The sequence below is a fragment of the Tachysurus vachellii genome, chromosome 14, assembly GCF_030014155.1.
Source record: "Tachysurus vachellii isolate PV-2020 chromosome 14, HZAU_Pvac_v1, whole genome shotgun sequence".
NCBI classification, from domain to species: Eukaryota; Metazoa; Chordata; class Actinopteri; order Siluriformes; family Bagridae; genus Tachysurus; species Tachysurus vachellii.
Window position 1 is genome coordinate 11,554,589 of NC_083473.1, and position 19,824 is coordinate 11,574,412.

At 39.0% G+C, this 19,824-nt stretch overlaps 1 protein-coding gene across 1 annotated transcript in view; it reads right to left on the minus strand.

The window, feature by feature from the left end:
* Positions 1-4: 4 nt before the first annotated feature.
* LOC132857166 (fibronectin-like) overlaps positions 5-19,824 on the minus strand; it is a 34,882-nt gene continuing 15,062 nt past the window's right edge. The window contains exons 4-18 of the mRNA XM_060887166.1: positions 18,432-18,692; positions 16,185-16,445; positions 11,614-11,874; positions 9,727-9,987; positions 8,965-9,225; positions 8,468-8,728; positions 7,960-8,220; positions 7,366-7,626; positions 3,151-3,411; positions 2,636-2,896; positions 2,074-2,334; positions 1,582-1,842; positions 1,239-1,499; positions 501-761; positions 5-409 (exon numbers count right to left, since the gene is read on the minus strand). Of these exons, the coding sequence (XP_060743149.1) occupies positions 138-409; positions 501-761; positions 1,239-1,499; positions 1,582-1,842; positions 2,074-2,334; positions 2,636-2,896; positions 3,151-3,411; positions 7,366-7,626; positions 7,960-8,220; positions 8,468-8,728; positions 8,965-9,225; positions 9,727-9,987; positions 11,614-11,874; positions 16,185-16,445; positions 18,432-18,692 (3,926 nt within the window). The 3' untranslated portion in view covers positions 5-137. The remainder of the gene's footprint in view (positions 410-500; positions 762-1,238; positions 1,500-1,581; positions 1,843-2,073; positions 2,335-2,635; positions 2,897-3,150; positions 3,412-7,365; positions 7,627-7,959; positions 8,221-8,467; positions 8,729-8,964; positions 9,226-9,726; positions 9,988-11,613; positions 11,875-16,184; positions 16,446-18,431; positions 18,693-19,824) is intronic.

The following is a 19,824-nucleotide window of genomic DNA, read 5'->3' on the forward strand; positions in this document are numbered from 1 at the left end:
GGAAACATGTTGAGAAACTCCACAAGACAGGAACCTGAATACAGTATGGAACTGTGGATGCCATGCAATGCAACCTGCAGCACCACCATGCTGCCTTCAAAATAAATTATTTATGATATTCTGGCAATATTTCTAACTCATATCTTACTTGTGTAGAGAGAAACGCAGCTGTTATTTCCTTTTGTTTTATTATCTGCAGCAACTGCAAACACTTTGAATGTGTACTGTACTCCAGGAGTCAGATTATTTATGTTAATGCTGGTGATTTCAGTAGTCTCATTGACTGTCGTATTGAAATTCTCATATTTGATTACATAATGGGAAATTTCCCCCATTGCTTCAGTCCACTGCAGTAATATAGAGGTGGTTGTAACATTAAATGCTGTGAGGTTGCTAACAGTGTCAGGCTCTGTGAAGTCAAAAAAGTCCATTAAAACATATAGCTTTAGCTTAAAAATGTATTTCCTCATTAGAGGAGAACATTATTCTCTATAACATACTTGTATAGACTGAAAGACCAATTGCTTCTCCTTCTGTTATATTATCTGCAGCAACAGCAGATATCAGGAAGGTGTAACTGACTCCAGGACTGAGATCAGTAATGTTAAAGAAAGTGTTTCTGGTTGTTGAATTCATTGTTATGTTGTCATTACTCCACTGTACATTAAAGAAAAATCTTTCTCCTATTGGTTGAGTCCAGTTCAGAAACAATGAGCTTGTTGTAATATCAGTCACTGTGAGGTTTTTTGGAACATCAGGTTCTGTGAGTACAGGTTAGAAGCCATCATGTTAGGAGGTGACAAAAATCTAAATGAAACAGACGACTAATAACAAATTTCATGACTTCAATCGACTTCAATAACCACTGAATTATGCACGGGGTCAAACTGGATCTGACGCCAATGCAGGAAAAACAAAAAAGTAGAAAATGGAAATAAACTCTCTGTGGGATGCTACTCAACTCTAGGGCACCAAGTACAAAACCATTCACAGACAGAAGCAATTTAGATTTGCCAGTTAATCCACTGGCATGAATTTGGGAGGTGAGTATAAACAAATAAACCTAGAAAATAACCCCATAAATACATTAGGAAACATGTTGAGAAACTCCACAAGACAGGAACCTGAATACAGCATGGAACTGTGGATACCATGCAATGCAACCTGCAGCACCACCATGCTGCCTTCAAAATAAATTATTTATGATATTCAGGCAATATTTCTAACTCATGTCTTACTTGTGTAGAGAGAAACGCAGCTGTTATTTCCTTTTGTTTTATTATCTCCAGCAACTGCAAACACTTTGAATGTGTACTGTACTCCAGGAGTCAGATTATTTATGTTAATGCTGGTGATTTCAGTAGTCTCATTGACTGTCGTATTGAAATTCTCATATTTGATTACATAATGGGAAATTTCCCCCATTGCTTCAGTCCACTGCAGTAATATAGAGGTGGTTGTAACATTAACTGCTGTGAGGTTGCTAACAGTGTCAGGCTCTGTGAAGTCAAAAAAGTCCATTAAAACATATAGTTTTAGTGTATTCCTCATTAGAGGAGAACATAATTCTCTATAACATACTTGTATAGACTGAAAGACCAACTGCTTCTCCTTCTGTTATATTATCTGCAGCAACAGCAGATATCAGGAAGGTGTATCTGACTCCAGGACTGAGATCAGTAATGTTAAAGAAAGTGTTTCTGGTTGCTGAATTCATTGTTATGTTGTCATGACTCCACTGTACTTTAAAGAAAAATCTTTCTCCTATTGGTTGAGTCCAGTTCAGAAACAATGAGCTTGTTGTAATGTCAGTCACTGTGAGGTTTTTTGGAACATCAGGTTCTGTGAGTACAGGTTAGAAGCCTTCATGTTAGTAAGTGTCAAAAATCAAAACAGCTAATAACAATTTTCATGCCTTCAATCGACCACATCAAATACTTAATCCTGGACAGGGTCAAACTGGATACAGCATGGAACTGTGGATACCATGCAATGCAACCTGCAGCACCATCATGCTGCCTTCAAACCAAATTATTTATGATATTCAGGCAATATTTCTAACTCATGTCTTACTTGTGTAGGCAGAAACGCAGCTGTAATTTCCATCTGTTGTATTATCAGCAGCAACTGCAAACACTTTGAATGTGTACTGTACTCCAGGAGTCAGATTATTTATGTTAATGCTGGTGATTTCAGTAGTCTCATTGACTGTCGTATTGAAATTCTCATATTTGATTACATAATGGGAAATTTCCCCCATTGCTTCAGTCCACTGCAGTAATATAGAGGTGGTTGTAACATTAACTGCTGTGAGGTTGCTAACAGTGTCAGGCTCTGTGAAGGCAAAAAAGTCCTTTAAAAACATAGTTTAGAAAAGTATTTCTACGGTAGGTTAAGGCTCCACTGCATCTGACATGCTGCGTTATGGATGACAGTTTCAACATTTTGATCCATAAAAACTCATGCTTTTTCCTACCTAGATAAAACAGTATTGCTTCAAGAGACAGCTCAGTACTTAACACATGTGCTACCAAGGAAGTCTACTGAAGTTAGATTTGTTTACATGTATGTTTGCTGCATTTCAGTATATACATGAAGCTAAACAAAACATGTTACACAACAGTACAGGACTTACTTGTGAATGCTGAGATTTGAGTTGATGCTCCTGTAGTTTGGTTATCTTCAGCAACTGCAGTAACAGTGAATGTGTATCTCACTCCAGCAGTCAGACCAGTGACAGTGTAAGACGTGTTAGAAGTGTTAAAGCTGTTATTCCCAGTGCCATTAGTCCAGTTTACTGTAAAGAAGGACCTGCTCCCTTGTGGCTCATTCCAGGTTAGAGATACAGATGATATGGTTTTGATAAAGGCAGTGAGATTGCTGGCAACATCTGGCACTGCAAAAGACAGTCACACACAGAAACACAGACACACCCCACACACAGTAATTACTGACATCTGTATTTTTAATAATTAAAAATTTATCTCCAGAAATATGTCCTAAAATTTATTAAAACTCTACTACATAAATACTAAAACAAAACTACACTTACATAAAAAAGAAACAGGAGATTCAAATTATAGAAAGAAATTTACTACTCATTTTAAGAATTTTGAGTAAGTTGTAATGAATAAAGTTGTCAGGACTTACATGTGAATGCTGAGATTTGAGTTGATGCTCCTCTAGTTTGGTTATCTGCAGCAACTGCAGTAACAGTGAATGTGTATCTCACTCCAGCAGTCAGACCAGTGACATTGTAAGACGTGTTAGAAGTGTTAAAGCTGTTATTCCCAGTGCCATTAGTCCAGTTTACTGTAAAGAAGGACCTGTTCCCTTGTGGCTCATTCCAGGTTAGAGATACAGATGATATGGTTTTGATAAAGGCAGTGAGATTGCTGGCAACATCTGGCACTGCAAATCATAGACACACACATACACACAAACATATAAATGAGATTGTACTGGTCTGTTGTAGTGAAGAGAGTGAAAGGCAAAACTCTCATTTAACAGGTTAATCTATGTCACACAAAGCACAATCTCTTCTCTAGGGTCACACACAGCACTTTTATATATATATATATATATATATACGTATATATATATATATATATATATATATATATATATATACGTATATATACATACATAAAGTATAAAAAAGCAAGAAATAAAATAATAAAAAGTATAAACTATATAAGAAAACTATATAAAAATATCCAAAAAAAGGGGGCTGCATAGATCAGTGGGGATGGAGAGAGAGGTCCAGTTCTAGATCCTGCGTGTTTCCTTGTTTAAACTCCGAATGGCCTGTGGGAAGAAGCTTCTCCTCATCCTCTCTGTGTTTGCTTTCAGGGAGCGGAAGCGTTTCCCTGAACGCAACTAGGAAAAGAGTCCATTGTTGGGATGGCTGAGATCTTTTGCAATCTTCCTGGCTCTGATCCGGCACCGCGTGCTGCAGATGTCCTGCAGGTCAGGAAGCTCAGTGTGGATGGTACGTTCAGCTGACCGCACCACCCTCTGGAGGGCTTGCCTGTCCTGCATGGTGCTGTTCCCGAACCAGGAAGTGATGCTACCCGTCAGGACGCTCTCAATGGTGTAGGTGTAGAAGGTCTTTAGCACCTGAGAGGGTAGTCTGAAGTCCCTCAAGCGTCTCAGATGGTACAGACGCTGCCGGGCCTTCTTCACCAGGGTGTTAATGTGACAGGACCAAGACAGGGTCTACTCTCTCTACTGGGTCCCGTTGATGTTTAGAGGTTGGTATGACCAATCCTGCTTTGTGCTGAAGTCCACTATCAACTCCTTAGTCTTGCTAACGTTCAGGAGAAGATTGTTCTCCTGGCACCCTCTCTCCAGGTTTTTAGTTTCCTGTAGGTAGGCCGTCTCGTCGTTGGTGGAGATCAGGCCCACCACAACAGTGTCGCCAGCAATCTTGATGATGGTGGTGGAGTTGGAAGTGGCCACACAGACATAAGTGTACAGTGAGTACAGCAGGGGGCTCAGAACACAACCCTGGGGGGCTCCAGTGCTGAGAGTGAGGGTGGATGATGTGTGTTTGCCCACCCGTACAGCTTGTGGTCTGTCTGTCAGGAAGTTGGAGATCCACTGACACAGCGGCAGGCTGAGTCCCAGGACCTCCAACTTAGAGGTGAGCGTGGAGGGAATTATGGTGTTAAACGCTGAACTGTAGTCCACAAACAGCATTTTCGCATAATTCCCTTTTCTGCAGTCCAGGTGGCTCAACGTGGTGTGGAGAAGATGAGCAATGGCGTTCTCAGTAGAATAAATCACATATCTCACAGAGCTGGTATGCCCTCATTCTTTTGGCACTCTCCAAAACTTGTAGTCTCTTATATCTTCTTTACTTGTGTGTATGGGATAACCAACATTTCAGAAATTCAATTAACAGGCCACACACAGGTTTGGGATGCAACTACACATTTATAAAAAGAAAAAAAATCATCAAGTCAAAAATGGAGCAGTGGAAAATGCATTTATGATTCTTTGGAAGGTTTATTTGCAGTCTGAATAACAGGATAGTCTGCACATGCTCTCAGTATTCAAGAGAGGATTCAAGATGTAACTAAATTCTCAAATAAACCTTGAACAATGGGGGGCACGGTGGCTTAGTGGTTAGCACGTTCGCCTCACACCTCCAGGGTTGGGGGTTCGATTCCCGCCTCCACCTTCTGTGTGTGGAGTTTGCATGTTCTCCCCGTGCCTCGGGGGTTTCCTCCGGGTACTCCGGTTTCCTCCCCCGGTCCAAAGACATGCATGGTAGGTTGATTGGCATCTCTGGAAAATTGTCTGTAGTGTGTGATTGCGTGAGTGAATGAGAGTGTGTGTGTGTGTGCCCTGCGATGGGTTGGCACTCCGTCCAGGGTGTATCCTGCCTTGATGCCCGATGACGCCTGAGATAGGCACATGCTCCCCGTGACCTGAGGTAGTTCGGATAAGCGGTAGAAAATGAATGAATGAACCTTGAACAATTTGCAAAGCTCAGGAATTTCTAAGTTGTCCTTAAGGTTTATAAGAACCAGCCATTCAGTAATGGTGTTTGCTTCAGATTCATCCAAAATCACCCCATACTTCCTAATGAGCGACCACTGTCCACTGAGCATCAACGGATTCTCTGTAGAGATCATTGAGAGCACCAAATTCCTTCGTATTCATCTGGCGGAGCACCTCACCTGGTCACTCAACTCCAGCTTCATTACCAAGAAAGCCTAGCAGCGTCTCTACTACTTACGAAGGCTGAGGAAAGCACATGTCCCTTACCCCATCCTGACTACGTTATACAGAGGGACCATTGAGAGCATCCTGAGCAGCTGCCTCACGGTCTGGTTTGGGAATTGCACCATCTCTGATAACAAGACCCTGCATCAGATAGTGAGAACAGCTGAGAAGGTCAGTGGAGTCTCTCTTCCCTCTATCAAGACATTTACACAACACGCTGCATCCGCAAAGCCAACAGCATTGTGGACGACCCCACACACCCCTTACACACACTCTTCTACCATCTGCCATCTGGAAAAATGTACTGAAGCATTCAGGCCCTCACTACCAGACTGTGTAACAGTTTCTTCCCACAAGCCATCGGACTCCTCAATAACTGAACTGAACTGTACTGAGCACAATACACACACGCACACTCAACTGTATGGACTGCACTGATCTTCATTAAATACACACTCTTCCAATATACATCCATGTACACAGCACCACCATATCAAACTGTTTGCATGCTGTTTTGCAAACTCTTTTTGGTCTATGCACATGCTGTCTTGCACATTTCTGTCAATTGCTGTTTTGCACAATTCATTAAAATACCTCACATAACTGCTGCTATCATAGTAACTGTTCATTACAGTATTTCTGCACATGTACTATTGAATATACAGTATGTACTCTGGCCAGAGTAGTCTTTTGTGTATTGTCTTTTGTGTAATGTCTTGTATTGTTTGTTTGCACTGTCTTTTGTCTTGCATTGTTTGCACCAGGCTGCACAGACTACCTTACTTACAGTAAGTCCTTAGCTCTGTGTTGTTTTATGTAGCTCTGTCTTTATTCTATGTAGCACCATGGTCCTGGAAAAACCTTGTCTCATTTCACTATGTACTGCGTCAGCTACATATGGTTGAAATGACAATAAAAGCTTCTTGACTAGACTTGACTTGACTAATGACAAATCTCAGGAAGTGTCCCTAGTACAGGACCTACTTGTGAATGCTGAGATATAAGCTGATGCTCCTGCAGTCTGTCCAACCGCAGCAACTACAGTAACAGTGAATGTGTAGTTCATTCCAGCAGTCAGACCAGTGATGGTGTAAGATGTGTTTGAGGTGAAACTGCTGTAATTCACACTGCCATTATTCCATTCTATTTTAAATGACTAGTCCTTATATGTCTCATTCCAGGTTAAAGACACGGTTAATGTTGTCTTGTTAAAGACAGCAAGACTGTCGACAACATCTGGATTTATCATAGATGGATTTTTACAGAAATCAAAAATGCTTTCTTTTCAAAATATTGTAAATGTTTTGTTCCCAAATGTCATGACAAAACTGAGTGAGAGAAACAGAGTTCTTAAATGTTCTTTAAAATTTTTTATAGCTGATTATTTCTGGCAGCCATAATGAGGTACTCACTGGACTCTGTGAGACTGAGCATGTATTATCATAAAATAGTAGTAATTCATATTTAGTTAGTATGTAGGTAAAGTAGGGTCATATAAACGTTGTATTCATTTAATACTCATTTAAAAACTAGTTTACACGCAACGGAAGCAGTCATAAGCTGATGCTATGCAGCAAATTTGACTTCCATTAACATGGAAATATGTTTAGTTGCTTGCAGAACAAGACTTACTTGTGAATGCTGAGATTTTAGTTGAGGCTCCTGTACTTTGGTTATCTGCAGCAACTGCAGTAACAGTGAATGTGTATCTCACTCCAGCAGTCAGACCAGTGACAGTGTAAGACGTGTTAGAAGTGTTAAAGCTGTTATTCCCAGCGCCATTAGTCCAGTTTACTGTAAAGAAGGACCTGCTCCCTTGTGGCTCATTCCAGGTTAGAGACACAGATGATGTGGTTTTGCTAGAGACATTGAGACTGGTGACAACATTTGGATCTGTGAAACACACACACACACACACACACACAATTATTTTCTCACATTTAAGTAAAACATTTTAAAACATTGTATTAAGAAATCTATTAAATTTGTCTGTTTAAAATTTTTAATTATTAAAGCTCTAGTTGTAAATGACTGAAACATTATTCAGGCCTACAAATACAGAGACACAGACAAATATAATTACACAGAGAGAAATATATTATTCATTTTAGTCTGTTATGTATTTTAAGCATGTTCAGATGTTCAGTCAGTCAAAATGAATTTAAAGTTCAGTAAAATCGGTCCAATGTATTCGGCTTTTTTATATATTGGCAGTACAGGACATACATGTGAATGCTGAGATTTGAGTTGGTGCTCCTCTAGTTTGGTAATCTGCAGCAACTGCAGTAACAGTGAATGTGTATCTCACTCCAGCAGTCAGACCAGTGACAGTGTAAGACGTGTTAGAAGTGTCAAAGCTGTTATTCCCAGTGCCATTAGTCCAGTTTACTGTAAAGAAGGACCTGCTCCCTTGTGGCTCATTCCAGGTTAGAGACACAGATGATGTGGTTTTGATAGAGACATTGAGACCAGTGACAACATTTGGATCTATTAATCACACACACACACAGAAAGAGAGAGAGAGAGAGAGAGAGAGAGAGAGAGAGAGCAATGAGTTTGGCTCTGTGGAGCATACATATAAAAATTACTACTATCAAAATAAAGGACAAAATAATTATCTCTTATTATGTCTATCGTTTTATTTCTATGACTATTATTTTTAATCAATAAAAAATAACATTTTTGAATAATAATTTCTGTTATTAAATCTAATCATGTGAAATACAGGCCTTACGTGTGAATGCTGAGATTTGAGTTGATGCTCCTCTAGTTTGGTAATCTGCAGCAACTGCAGTAACAGTGAATGTGTATCTCACTCCAGCAGTCAGACCAGTGACATTGTAAGACGTGTTAGAAGTGTCAAAGCTGTTATTCCCAGTGCCATTAGTCCAGTTAACTATAAAGAAGGACCTGCTCCCTTGTGGCTCATTCCAGGTTAGAGATACAGATGATGTGGTTTTGATAGAGATATTGAGACCAGTGACAACATTTGGATCTATTAATCACACACACAGAGAAAGAGAGAAAGCGAGAGAGAGAGAGAGAGAGCAGTGAGTTTGCCTCTGTGAAGCATACATATAAAAATTACTACTATCAAAATAAAGGACAAAATAATAATCTGTTATTATGTCTATCATTTTATTTCTATGTCTATTTTTTAATCAATAAAAATACAATTGTTGAATAATAATTTCTGTTATTAAAACTAATCATGTGAAATACAGGCCTTACGTGTGAATGCTGAGATTTGAGTTGGTGCTCCTCTAGTTTGGTAATCTGCAGCAACTGCAGTAACAGTGAATGTGTATCTCACTCCAGCAGTCAGACCAGTGACAGTGTAAGACGTGTTAGAAGTGTCAGTGATGTTATTCCCAGTGCCATTAGTCCAGTTAACTGTAAAGAAGGACCTGCTCCCTTGTGGCTCATTCCAGGTTAGAGACACAGATGATGTGGTTTTGCTAGAGACATTGAGACTGGTGACAACATTCGGATCTATTAATCACACACACACACACACACACACACACACACACACACACACACACACACACACACATATATATAAATGTTTTCAAGCGAATGGGCAAAATGAATACATTAAGTATGTATTAAACAATATTTCATATTGATGACACTATGTATCTTACCTCTGACAAAATCATCATCCTAAAACAAATTTTTTACACTACAGTAAATACTAAATAATAAATAATGGATATACAACAAATGCTAATGGATCTTTTCTCACAATATTTCTTACATTTAAAAGGTTTTAAACATTTAGACCAGAACTGTTGTAATGCTCAGTCAAGATGATGACGAAGGAGAAAAAACATCTTACAGAAAAAAGCTTAAATTTCATATAGTTTAGTTTGTTTTTATTGTTCAAAATCAAATATAACAAACCACCTTCATAACTGCTATCTTTGATATTCTGTGATTATTCACCTCTATTAAATTGTTATATAATGCTAAGTAAAGCACAGGACTTACTTGTGAATGCTGAGATTTGAGTTGGTGCTCCTCTAGTTTGGTAATCTGCAGCAACTGCAGTAACAGTGAATGTGTAGCTCACTCCAGCAGTCAGACCAGTGACAGTGTAAGACGTGTTAGAAGTGTTAAAGCTGTTATTCCCAGTGCCATTAATCCAGTTTACTGTAAAGAAAGACCTGCTCCCTTGTGGCTCATTCCAGGTTAGAGATACAGATGATGTGGTTTTGCTAGAGACATTGAGACTGGTGACAACATTCGGATCTGTTAGTCACACACACAGAGAGAGAGAGAGCGAGAGAGAGAGAGAGAGAGAGAGAGAGAGAGAGAGCGCAAAATGTACAGTATTAAAGTTAGTGATTGAACTGGATTGGACACTAAGCTTAACAGTCTGACGTACAGCTTGAATAGGGTGCAATTTCCCCTCAGGAAGCAGGCTAGACACACATGAAACACTTCTACTGGTGTTCACCTGCCAAGTTTGCTTTAAATGATACTTATGTTGAGTCTTTAAAAAAGATTTTACTGGGTGAAGCACTAGCTAAATAAAATTTACATAACTAACACCTACTCCAACATCCAGCATGTGCACCATGCCATTCTCCTTCCACTAAGAGATGTCAGACAGACAAGCCTATATACATGAAACACATTTTGTTGCTCCATAGGAACACTTGAGGAGGAGACTTCTCCATCTCCTGTGAGAAGGCTCTATCTGTGGCTTAGGAACAGAAAAATGCTTCTGTAAATCTCCCAATTGCCAGGTAGACTGGAGACAAGCAACTATGGCTGAGGAATAGCTGGAAGCTAGCTATCTCGCTAGCTAATTTGAGTTTGTTTTTGTTTGAAACTGGACAAATATGCGGTTTGAAGACAGCAAAACTGTGCATGCACTCAAAAAGTATTTTTAAAGCTGGAGAAACATCGCTGCACAACCAATATCGGTTATTACCTAACGATTGAGTTTAAATTGTGGACTGTTTCGCTAAGGCCCCCAAAGCAGCCGTGTAAACATAAAGCATATTTTGTTACACTTTGATGGCTTGATGATGTTGCATTAGATATTAAATATAGGATAGTGTTCCATACCTGACTCCTGTGTTTCGCAATGGCAGGTCTATTGAAATACTATACAGTATGTCTCGCCCAAAGTGAGATAGCAAAATAAATTATAATTTTTTTTTTTATAAAAGCTGTCTTTTTCACTGTGCAAACTGACATATTAAATAAAACATAAGCTTTCTTCTTATTATTTTTTTAAATTCTGTGTTAAAGTAAAATGAAATTATAACTATATTTCAGCAGGAAGCTGCTTTGTGTTTTTCTTCTATTTTCTCCCATTTTCTGAATAGATGCCAATATATTATTAGTTTGAATAGTACAGAATTTTAAGCAGATTCAGATGTTCAGTCAGTCAAATATAACCTACAGTTCAATCTAATCCGTCTAATGAATTATGCTGTCCATCAGCAATAAACCACTTACTTGTGAATTTTAAGATTTGATTCATGTTTTCAAATATTAAACTAAATGTAATACAATGGGGGGGGGCACGGTGGCTTAGTGGTTAGCACGTTCGCCTCACACCTCCAGGGTCGGGGTTCGATTCCCGCCTCCACCTTGTGTGTGTGGAGTTTGCATGTTCTCCCCGTGCCTCGGGGGTTTCCTCCGGGTACTCCGGTTTCCTCCCCTGGTCCAAAGACATGCATGGTAGGTTGATTGGCATCTCTGGAAAATTGTCCCTAGTGTGTGATTGCGTGAGTGAATGAGAGTGTGTGTGTGTGCCCTGCGATGGGTCCCCGTGACCCGAGGTAGTTCGGATAAGCGGTAGAAGATGAATGAATGAATGAATGTAATACAATGTTATATTGTCTGCACTATAAGACTTACTTGTGAATGCTGAGATTTGAGTTGGTGCTCCTGTACTTTGGTTATCTGCAGCAACTGCAGTAACAGTGAATGTGTATCTCACTCCAGCAGTCAGACCAGTGACATTGTAAGACGTGTTAGAAGTGTCAAAGCTGTTATTCCCAGTGTCATTAGTCCAGTTTACTGTAAAGAAGGACCTGTTCCCTTGTGGCTCATTCCAGGTTAGAGACACAGATGATGTGGTTTTGCTAGAGACATTGAGACTGGTGACAACATTCGGATCTATTAATCACATACACACACACACACACACACACACACACACAAACATTTTGTAATTAATAGCACCTTTAAAAAGAATGGGCAAAATGATTACATAAAGTAGGTATTAAACAATATTTCATATTAATGACACTATGTATCTTACCTCTGACAAAATTATCATCCTAAAACAAATTTTCTACACTACAGTAAATACTAAATAATAAATAATGGATATACAACAAATGCTAATGGATCTTTTCTCACAATATTTCTTACATTTAAAAGGTTTTAAACATTATACCAAAACTGTTATAATGCTCAGTCAAGATGATGACGAAGGAGAAAAAACATCTTACAGTTTACAAATCATATAGTTTAGATTATTTTTGTTGTTCAAAATCAAATATAACAAATAGGGCTGGGCGATATGGCCGAAAACTGTATCACGACATCAGTGTTTCATATCGGTCGATATCGATAATTATTGAACTTTTTTATGGCCCATTTAAAATAAGGACCAGGAGAAAAATATATTACATTTAAACATTTTTATTTTAAACTTAACCTTCCTCTTATCGTAATCCCTTCAGTTATTAAGACAGAAATGTCAACAACCAGGAAAAATCAAATAATTAAAATGTAAACATAAGTCTAAAGTCTCAATGAACACTTAATTATCTCTTAACAAAAGGTGCAAAATGAAAGAAAATGTAAGAAATGCTTAATAAAGTGTAATAAAATAGTGCAAAGTGTTAAATATAAACATAAAGAAACCTGAGAATTTAGTGCAAGTTTAGTGCTAGGAAGTTCACTAGCTGTTCACCTTTTGGTGAATAAAGTGTTTTGTATGTGCAGTGTTTTGTAAACATAAATAAAACTGAGGTAGACTGAGATACATCTGTAATATTAAACACAAACCTGATACAGTACAGTAACATTGTATGAAATATAAAACCTGCAGAAATATGAAAAAGTAACAAGTTATTCTTACTCTAATCATACTTGAAGTTGAACTATTCAAGTATATTTTCGTAGACTTATAATTAGGGCTGTAGCTATCGAATATTTTAGTAATCGAGTATTCTACCAAAAATTTCATTGATTAATCGAATAATCTGATAAAATGTATTTTTACTTATTTAAAGAACAATATTAAATATACAAGAGAAAATAAGACGGGTCTCTTAAAATGACTAACTAATTGGTTTCCTTTTTTAGAAAAATTAACTTTTATTTTTTAAATGCATAGTGTGCAATGCATACAACAATATTTTCTATCAAAAATAAACATTTAGATATTACCCATTGTTTCTGTACTTGTACTGTGAACAATGACAAAGTTGACTGAGAAGAATTAAGTACATTTAAGTGTCATACATTCTGGGTTTTAAATGAACCCTTTTCTGAGATGCAAAAACAAAAACATAAATGATAAATGTATCAAAACTAAGGTATACATTAAAATAAATAGTAATAATAATACAAAAATACTGCCTTTAAGTCATGCAACTTAACTTTCAGAACTAAAAGATTCTAAATCTACAGCTCAGGCATAACAAACCTTTACTGTCAAATTTGGAATGCTTTGTGGTATTTAAGAGGCAACAAACATGGACAGGAAACACCGAGTGCTTTAAGCATATGTATATATATATATATATATATATATATACAGTTGAGGCCAAAATTATTAGCCCCCCAGGAATTTTGGAACATTTTCCTAAAGATCTTTCCAATGTTTGCAGCATTGATAAAACTTGATATAATCAAACATTCGCCAGTGCTATTTAGTAGCTTTTGGTACATTTTGGAATATAAAATACATTTTTAGGCTTGCTTTATAATCAAATATAGTGAAAATGGGGTGGTCAAAAATATTAGCCCCTTGTGAATATTTGCTTTCAAAACACACCCAATTAATCAATCAGCTTTCAAAACACACCTAATTAATCAATCAGCTTTCAAACCACACCTGTGCAGTCAATTGGCTTCCTAACAACACCTGGGCATTCAATCAGCATTAAAGGACTCCAAGGAACAGGGCACTTGAACACATTATTGGGAGAGACTACTTTTACTCACCATGCCAAAGACAAAGGAAATCAGTCTTGAGCTCAGAAAGAAGATAGTGGAGGCTCATGATAAGGGGGAAGGCTATACTGCCATTTCCAAGCTTTTCACAGTGTCTAGAACCGCCGTACGTTGCATCATTGCCAAGTACAAGGAGACAAATTCTGTAAGAAACAAACCTGGGCGTGGTCGTAAGCGCAAGATTTCAAGAACCCTGGAGAGGAAAATAGTCAGAGATATCAGCAAGATGCCCCAGACATCTGCCAAGATGATTGTTGCTGACCTGGCCTCTTCTGGAGTTGATGTTTCAAGGAACACAGTTGTGAGGGCTCTTCATCGTGGTGGGCTTCAGGGCCATCATCCCAGAAGAACCCCTTTACTCAAACAGCGGCACATCACAGCTAGACTGAGGTTTGCCCGTGAACATTTGAAAGGTAAAGATGAGTTTTGGGAGTCTGTGCTTTGGTCTGATGAGACTAAACTGGAACTGTTTGGGCACATGGATGTTGCTTATGTTTGGCGAAGAAAGGGTGAGGCCTTCAACCCTAAGAACACAGTTCCCACAGTTAAACATGGTGGTGGGAGCATCATGCTGTGGGGCTGTTTTGCAGCTTCAGGCACAGGGAGCCTTGTTCGGGTGCATGGCATCATGAAAAAAGAAAATTATGTTGACATTTTGAGGGATAATATGCAGAAATCTGCTCGTAGTCTAGCCTTAGGTCGTCGCTGGGTCTTCCAACAAGACAATGACCCAAAGCATACATCGAAATTGGTCCAACAGTTCCTGAAGGATACCAAAACAAAGGTCCTGGAGTGGCCCGCACAGAGCCCAGACCTCAATCCTATTGAGAATCTGTGGCGAGTGCTCAAAGTGAATGTCCATGCTCGGAAACCACGTAATTTGGACCAGCTGGAGCAATTTGCAATGGAAGAATGGGCTAAAATCCCTCAGGAAACCTGTGCCAACCTAGTAAAGAACTACTCTAAGAGGTTGTTGTCAGTTGTGGCTCAGAAAGGGTTCACTATTGACTATTAATGACCGGGGGCTAATAATTTTGGACGTTTCATTTTTGCCCTTTCTTGTTTCAACTCACTATTTCAATTAAATATCCTAATCAAACTTAGTGGAGATTTTGTCTTTGTTATTTTGGAAACAAACACACTATAAAACACTTGTTGTTAATGGTCATTTCCATGGAGAAATCAAGAGTTTTGTCTAATTTCATAAGGGGGCTAATAATTTTGGCCTCAACTGTATATATATATATATATATATATATATATATATATATATATATTAATCAGAATATAAAAGTCTCTCTCTCTCAATGTGTGTGCTTTAAAAGTCTTTAAAGGAGCATGTGATTGCAACGAAAAAAGGTATCAACATGCTCAGAACTGAGGCTTGCCCTGTGCTTTGAAGAAATGTTTCCTGCTGCTGAAAACAGACTCTGATGGTGTCCCAAACCTTGGACATTTTCTGTCGTTTTCTCCTGTTTATTTCATCTCTTTGCTCATTGACATTGTTATCGCGCCCTTCCATTTTGCAGCCCACACTAACGCGCGCCCTCAAATCAAAAGATCGCTAACTCCTCGCGTCTCCTTCCGCGTTTACGTAAGCGCATTGTCACACACACACAAAATAATTGTACAAGAACATGACGTGAGCTTTAAAATAAATTAAAAGAGGCTTCGAGGCAGAGGGACTTGCCTCGAACAAATTTTGTAATCGAGTTACTCGAGGAATCGTTTCAGCCCTAGTTATAATATCCAAAAAACTGCCATACTGGCGAGCTGAATTTTTTTCTCTTTTATTTACAATTTCCTCGCTCGCTGCGGCTCATTTTCTGCTTATCAGTCACCGGTTACTGAAGAGGAATCCAGCACCAGCACGAGACAACGATATGGCGCAACCAAACATGATACTGTTACATGATTGGCTGTTAGAGTGTTACTCCCCAAGTTGCTAGGTTACCAGAGAGTGAGTGCCTTTGTTAATGCAACCAAACATGCTTCGCAACCTCTGTTTTCTTCCGACGAAGAATAAAAAATATTGAACGTCTTATCGAGCACATTTTTTATTGCTATCGATCACGTGTCTATCACGATACATATCGTTATCGTTTTATCGCCCAGCCCTAATATCAAACCACCTTCATAACTGCTATCTTTGTTTTAAAGAAAAAGAATACAGTCTGTGATTATTCACCTCTATTATTTAAATTGTTATATAATGCTAATTAAAGGACAGGACTTACTTGTGAATGCTGAGATTTGAGTTGGTGCTCCTGTAGTTTGGTTATCTGCAGCAACTGCAGTAACAGTGAATGTGTAGCTCACTCCAGCAGTCAGACCAGTGACAGTGTAAGACGTGTTAGAAGTGTCAAAGCTGTTATTCCCAGTGCCATCAGTCCAGTTTACTGTAAAGAAGGACCTGCTCCCTTGTGGCTCATTCCAGGTTAGAGACACAGATGATGTGGTTTTGCTAGAGACATTGAGACTGGTGACAACATTTGGATCTATTAATCACACACACACCCACACACACACACACACACACACACACATATAAATGTTTTGTAATTAATCACAGCTTTCAAGAGAATGGGCAAAATGAATACATTAAGTAGGTATTAAACAATAGTTAATATTGATGACACTATGTATCTTACCTCTGACAAAATTATTATCCCAAAAGAAATTTTCTACATTACAGCAAATACTAAATAATAAATAATAAATGTAAAACAAATGCTGATGGATCTTTCTCGCAATATTTCTTAAATTTAAAAGGTTTTAAACATTTACACCAGAACTGTTATAATGCTCAGTGAGGATGATGACGAAGGAAGAAAACCATCTTACAGAAAAAAGCTTAAATTTCATATAGTTAAGGCCCGAGCAGAGAATGGTGCGAAGCCCTATTGTTTTTGCTCGGGTTTATTAGGGCCTGAGCACCGAATGGTGCGAAGCCCTATTGTTTTTCCTCGGGAGTATTATATATACTTTTATTGTGTATTTTTTTGTGTAATATTTTTATATATTTTTTTTTTTCACACATTGGCCAATTGGGGTCCCTTAACATGCTCGAAAACTCTTGAAATTTGGCACACATGTCAGAGTCGTGCGACACTAGGCTCGGGCAAAGGCTGGAATACAGGCGTGGCAGGGGGGCTCTGTAGCGCCCCGTAATGCAAAAACAAACATTGGTGCACAGATCGGGCAATTATATACGCACATGTACGAGAGTTGGTACACATATAGATCTCATTGACCCGAACAACTTTCGCGCTCTAAACTATGAGCTCCGCCCAACAGGAAGTCGGCCATTTTGGATTGTTTTATAAGTGCATGCGGTGAACTTTTAAATACTCCTCCTATGGAATTCATGCGATTGACAGCAAATGTGGTGAACATGACGTGCCTTAAAATGCTCGAAAACACCGGAAATTTGGCACAGACGTCAAAGTCGTCTGCCATTAGGACTGGGCAAAGGCTGGAACATAGGCGTGGCAGTAGGGCTCTGTAGCGCCCCCTGAATTGGAAAAATAAATATTGGTGCACAGATCGGCCAAACATGTACGCACATGTACGAGAGTTGGTATGTATATAGATCTCATCGACCCAAACAAATTCAACAAATTTCAAAAGTGCCTGTGGTGAACTTTTAAATACTCCTCCTAGGGAATTCATGCGAATGATATCAAAAGTGGTGAACATGATGCCGAGACATTGCACTTGCTAAATTGCAAAGGGATTTTTGATATCTCGAACGGTGCTGCCATGGCGAGGCTACTAAGTTATGGCGAATTCAGAGAAACAGGAAGTGTCTTCTATCTAAGGCAAAAATGTCTTATTGTGATGACACGCGGTGTGTATGTTCGGCCAAGGATTCCGATCGCATCAATGTGCTTATTGTGAGTCCCAGGTATAGCGCCACCAACAGGCCCCAGGAAGTGTGTCAGTCACAAAGGTGGATATTTTGACAGCTGCATGCGGTAAACTTTTAAATACTCCTCCTTGGGGATTCATGCAATTGAGACCAGACATGGCCACCATGACGCAGAGATATTGGAGATGCGAAATTGCGAACGGATTTTTGATATCTCAAACACTGTTGCCATGGCATCGTGTCAAATTTACTTTTATTTCAGGCATATTTAAGGCTTTTGGCGTGCTTAGATTAACTTGAAATTTGACACATACATCACATTTGTCGGCTGTTAAGTGTGGACAAAAAGGTCAGACAAAGGTGTGTCCCTTAAGTGGCTCACTAGCGGCCCTATTTGTCTAAAATGTGGGGTTTCATTTACCTACAGTCCCCAAATGGGTCAGTAACAACATAAAATAGTCCACTGATATTTACCCACTTGATGCACTTGCCCACCGTGCATTGTTTTCTGGGAGGCACCATATAGCAATAAAAAATGTGCGAGGGCCCGCCATCGCTGCTTGCAGCTATATTTAAAATTGTTATATAATGCTAATTAAAGGACAGGACTTACTTGTGAATGCTGAGATTTGAGTTGATGCTCCTGTAGTTTGGTAATCTGCAGCAACTGCAGTAACAGTGAATGTGTAGTTCACTCCAGCAGTCAGACCAGTGACAGTGTAAGACGTGTTAGAAGTGTCAAAGCTGTTATTCCCAGTGCCATTAGTCCAGTTTACTGTAAAGAAGGACCTGCTCCCTTGTGGCTCATTCCAGGTTAGAGACACAGATGATGTGTTTTTGCTAGAGATATTGAGACCAGTGACAACATCTGGATCTGTGAAGCACACACACACAAACACACACACACACACACACACACACACACACACAGAGAGATTAGAAGTTCTGATCAATAGCTGCTGAAACAGCATATACCTGTACATACTGTACCTGTGTACAGACATATAAAAGAAAGAAGGAACACCTGTACACCAGAAATTGGTCTAAAGCTTTGCTAGTTTGAGTTTTTCAGAAACTGCTGATAACCTGGGATTTTCACACAAAACAGTCTCTAGAACAGTCATGGAGAATGATTTAAAAAATAAAAAAATATCCCATAAATCCTCTGTCTGATTCAGCTGTTGTTGACGAGAGGAGAACAGACTCACTACCCATGATAGCCTCACATTCTTGGTCTTGTCTGACTGGACTAGAACCCAATGTGGTCTGCTACAACCTCAACCTTTATATTTTGTGCATGCTGAGATGATTTTCTGCTCAGCACAGGTGTAAAATGTGATTATTTGGGTTACAATATTCTTCCAGACAGCTGGAACAAATCTGGTCATTTTTCTCTGTCCTCTCTAATCAACAGTGTTACACCCAAAGAACTGTTGCTCACTGATCAGTTTCTGTTGTATATAATCCCAGGAGATCAGCAAATACTCAATCCAGCCAATCTGGTACCAACATCAATGCCATGTCTTGCTGTGAACATGACCTGAGGCTCTTGATTTGTATCTGCATGGTTTTATGCATTGCGCTGCCTGCCGCATGATCGGCTGGTTAGATAACTGTATTAATGTCCCGGCATACGGGTGATCCTGATAAAGTGGATGGTGTGCGCATTATTATTGTAGTCAATGTTGAAATGAGGTAAATAATGGAATTGCTCACAGTAGTATACAGAACTCAGACGTAACTGTGAGATATGTGAATAGTGTGGGATTTGTCAGAAAAGAGAACTGAATCTCAATTACACTTGATTGTGTTGATTTCTCATGTTGATTTCTCATGTGTGTGGAGAAGTTTATTATTGGTTCACCTCATCAGTTGTGTAATGCAGATTCCATAACTTTAAGTGTGGATGGCTCAGCTTTACAATTCCAAACTAAACTAAAAAATCTGGGGGTGATTGATATTTGACGCCAATTTAACATTTGACCATCATGTTCGTAACACTGTCA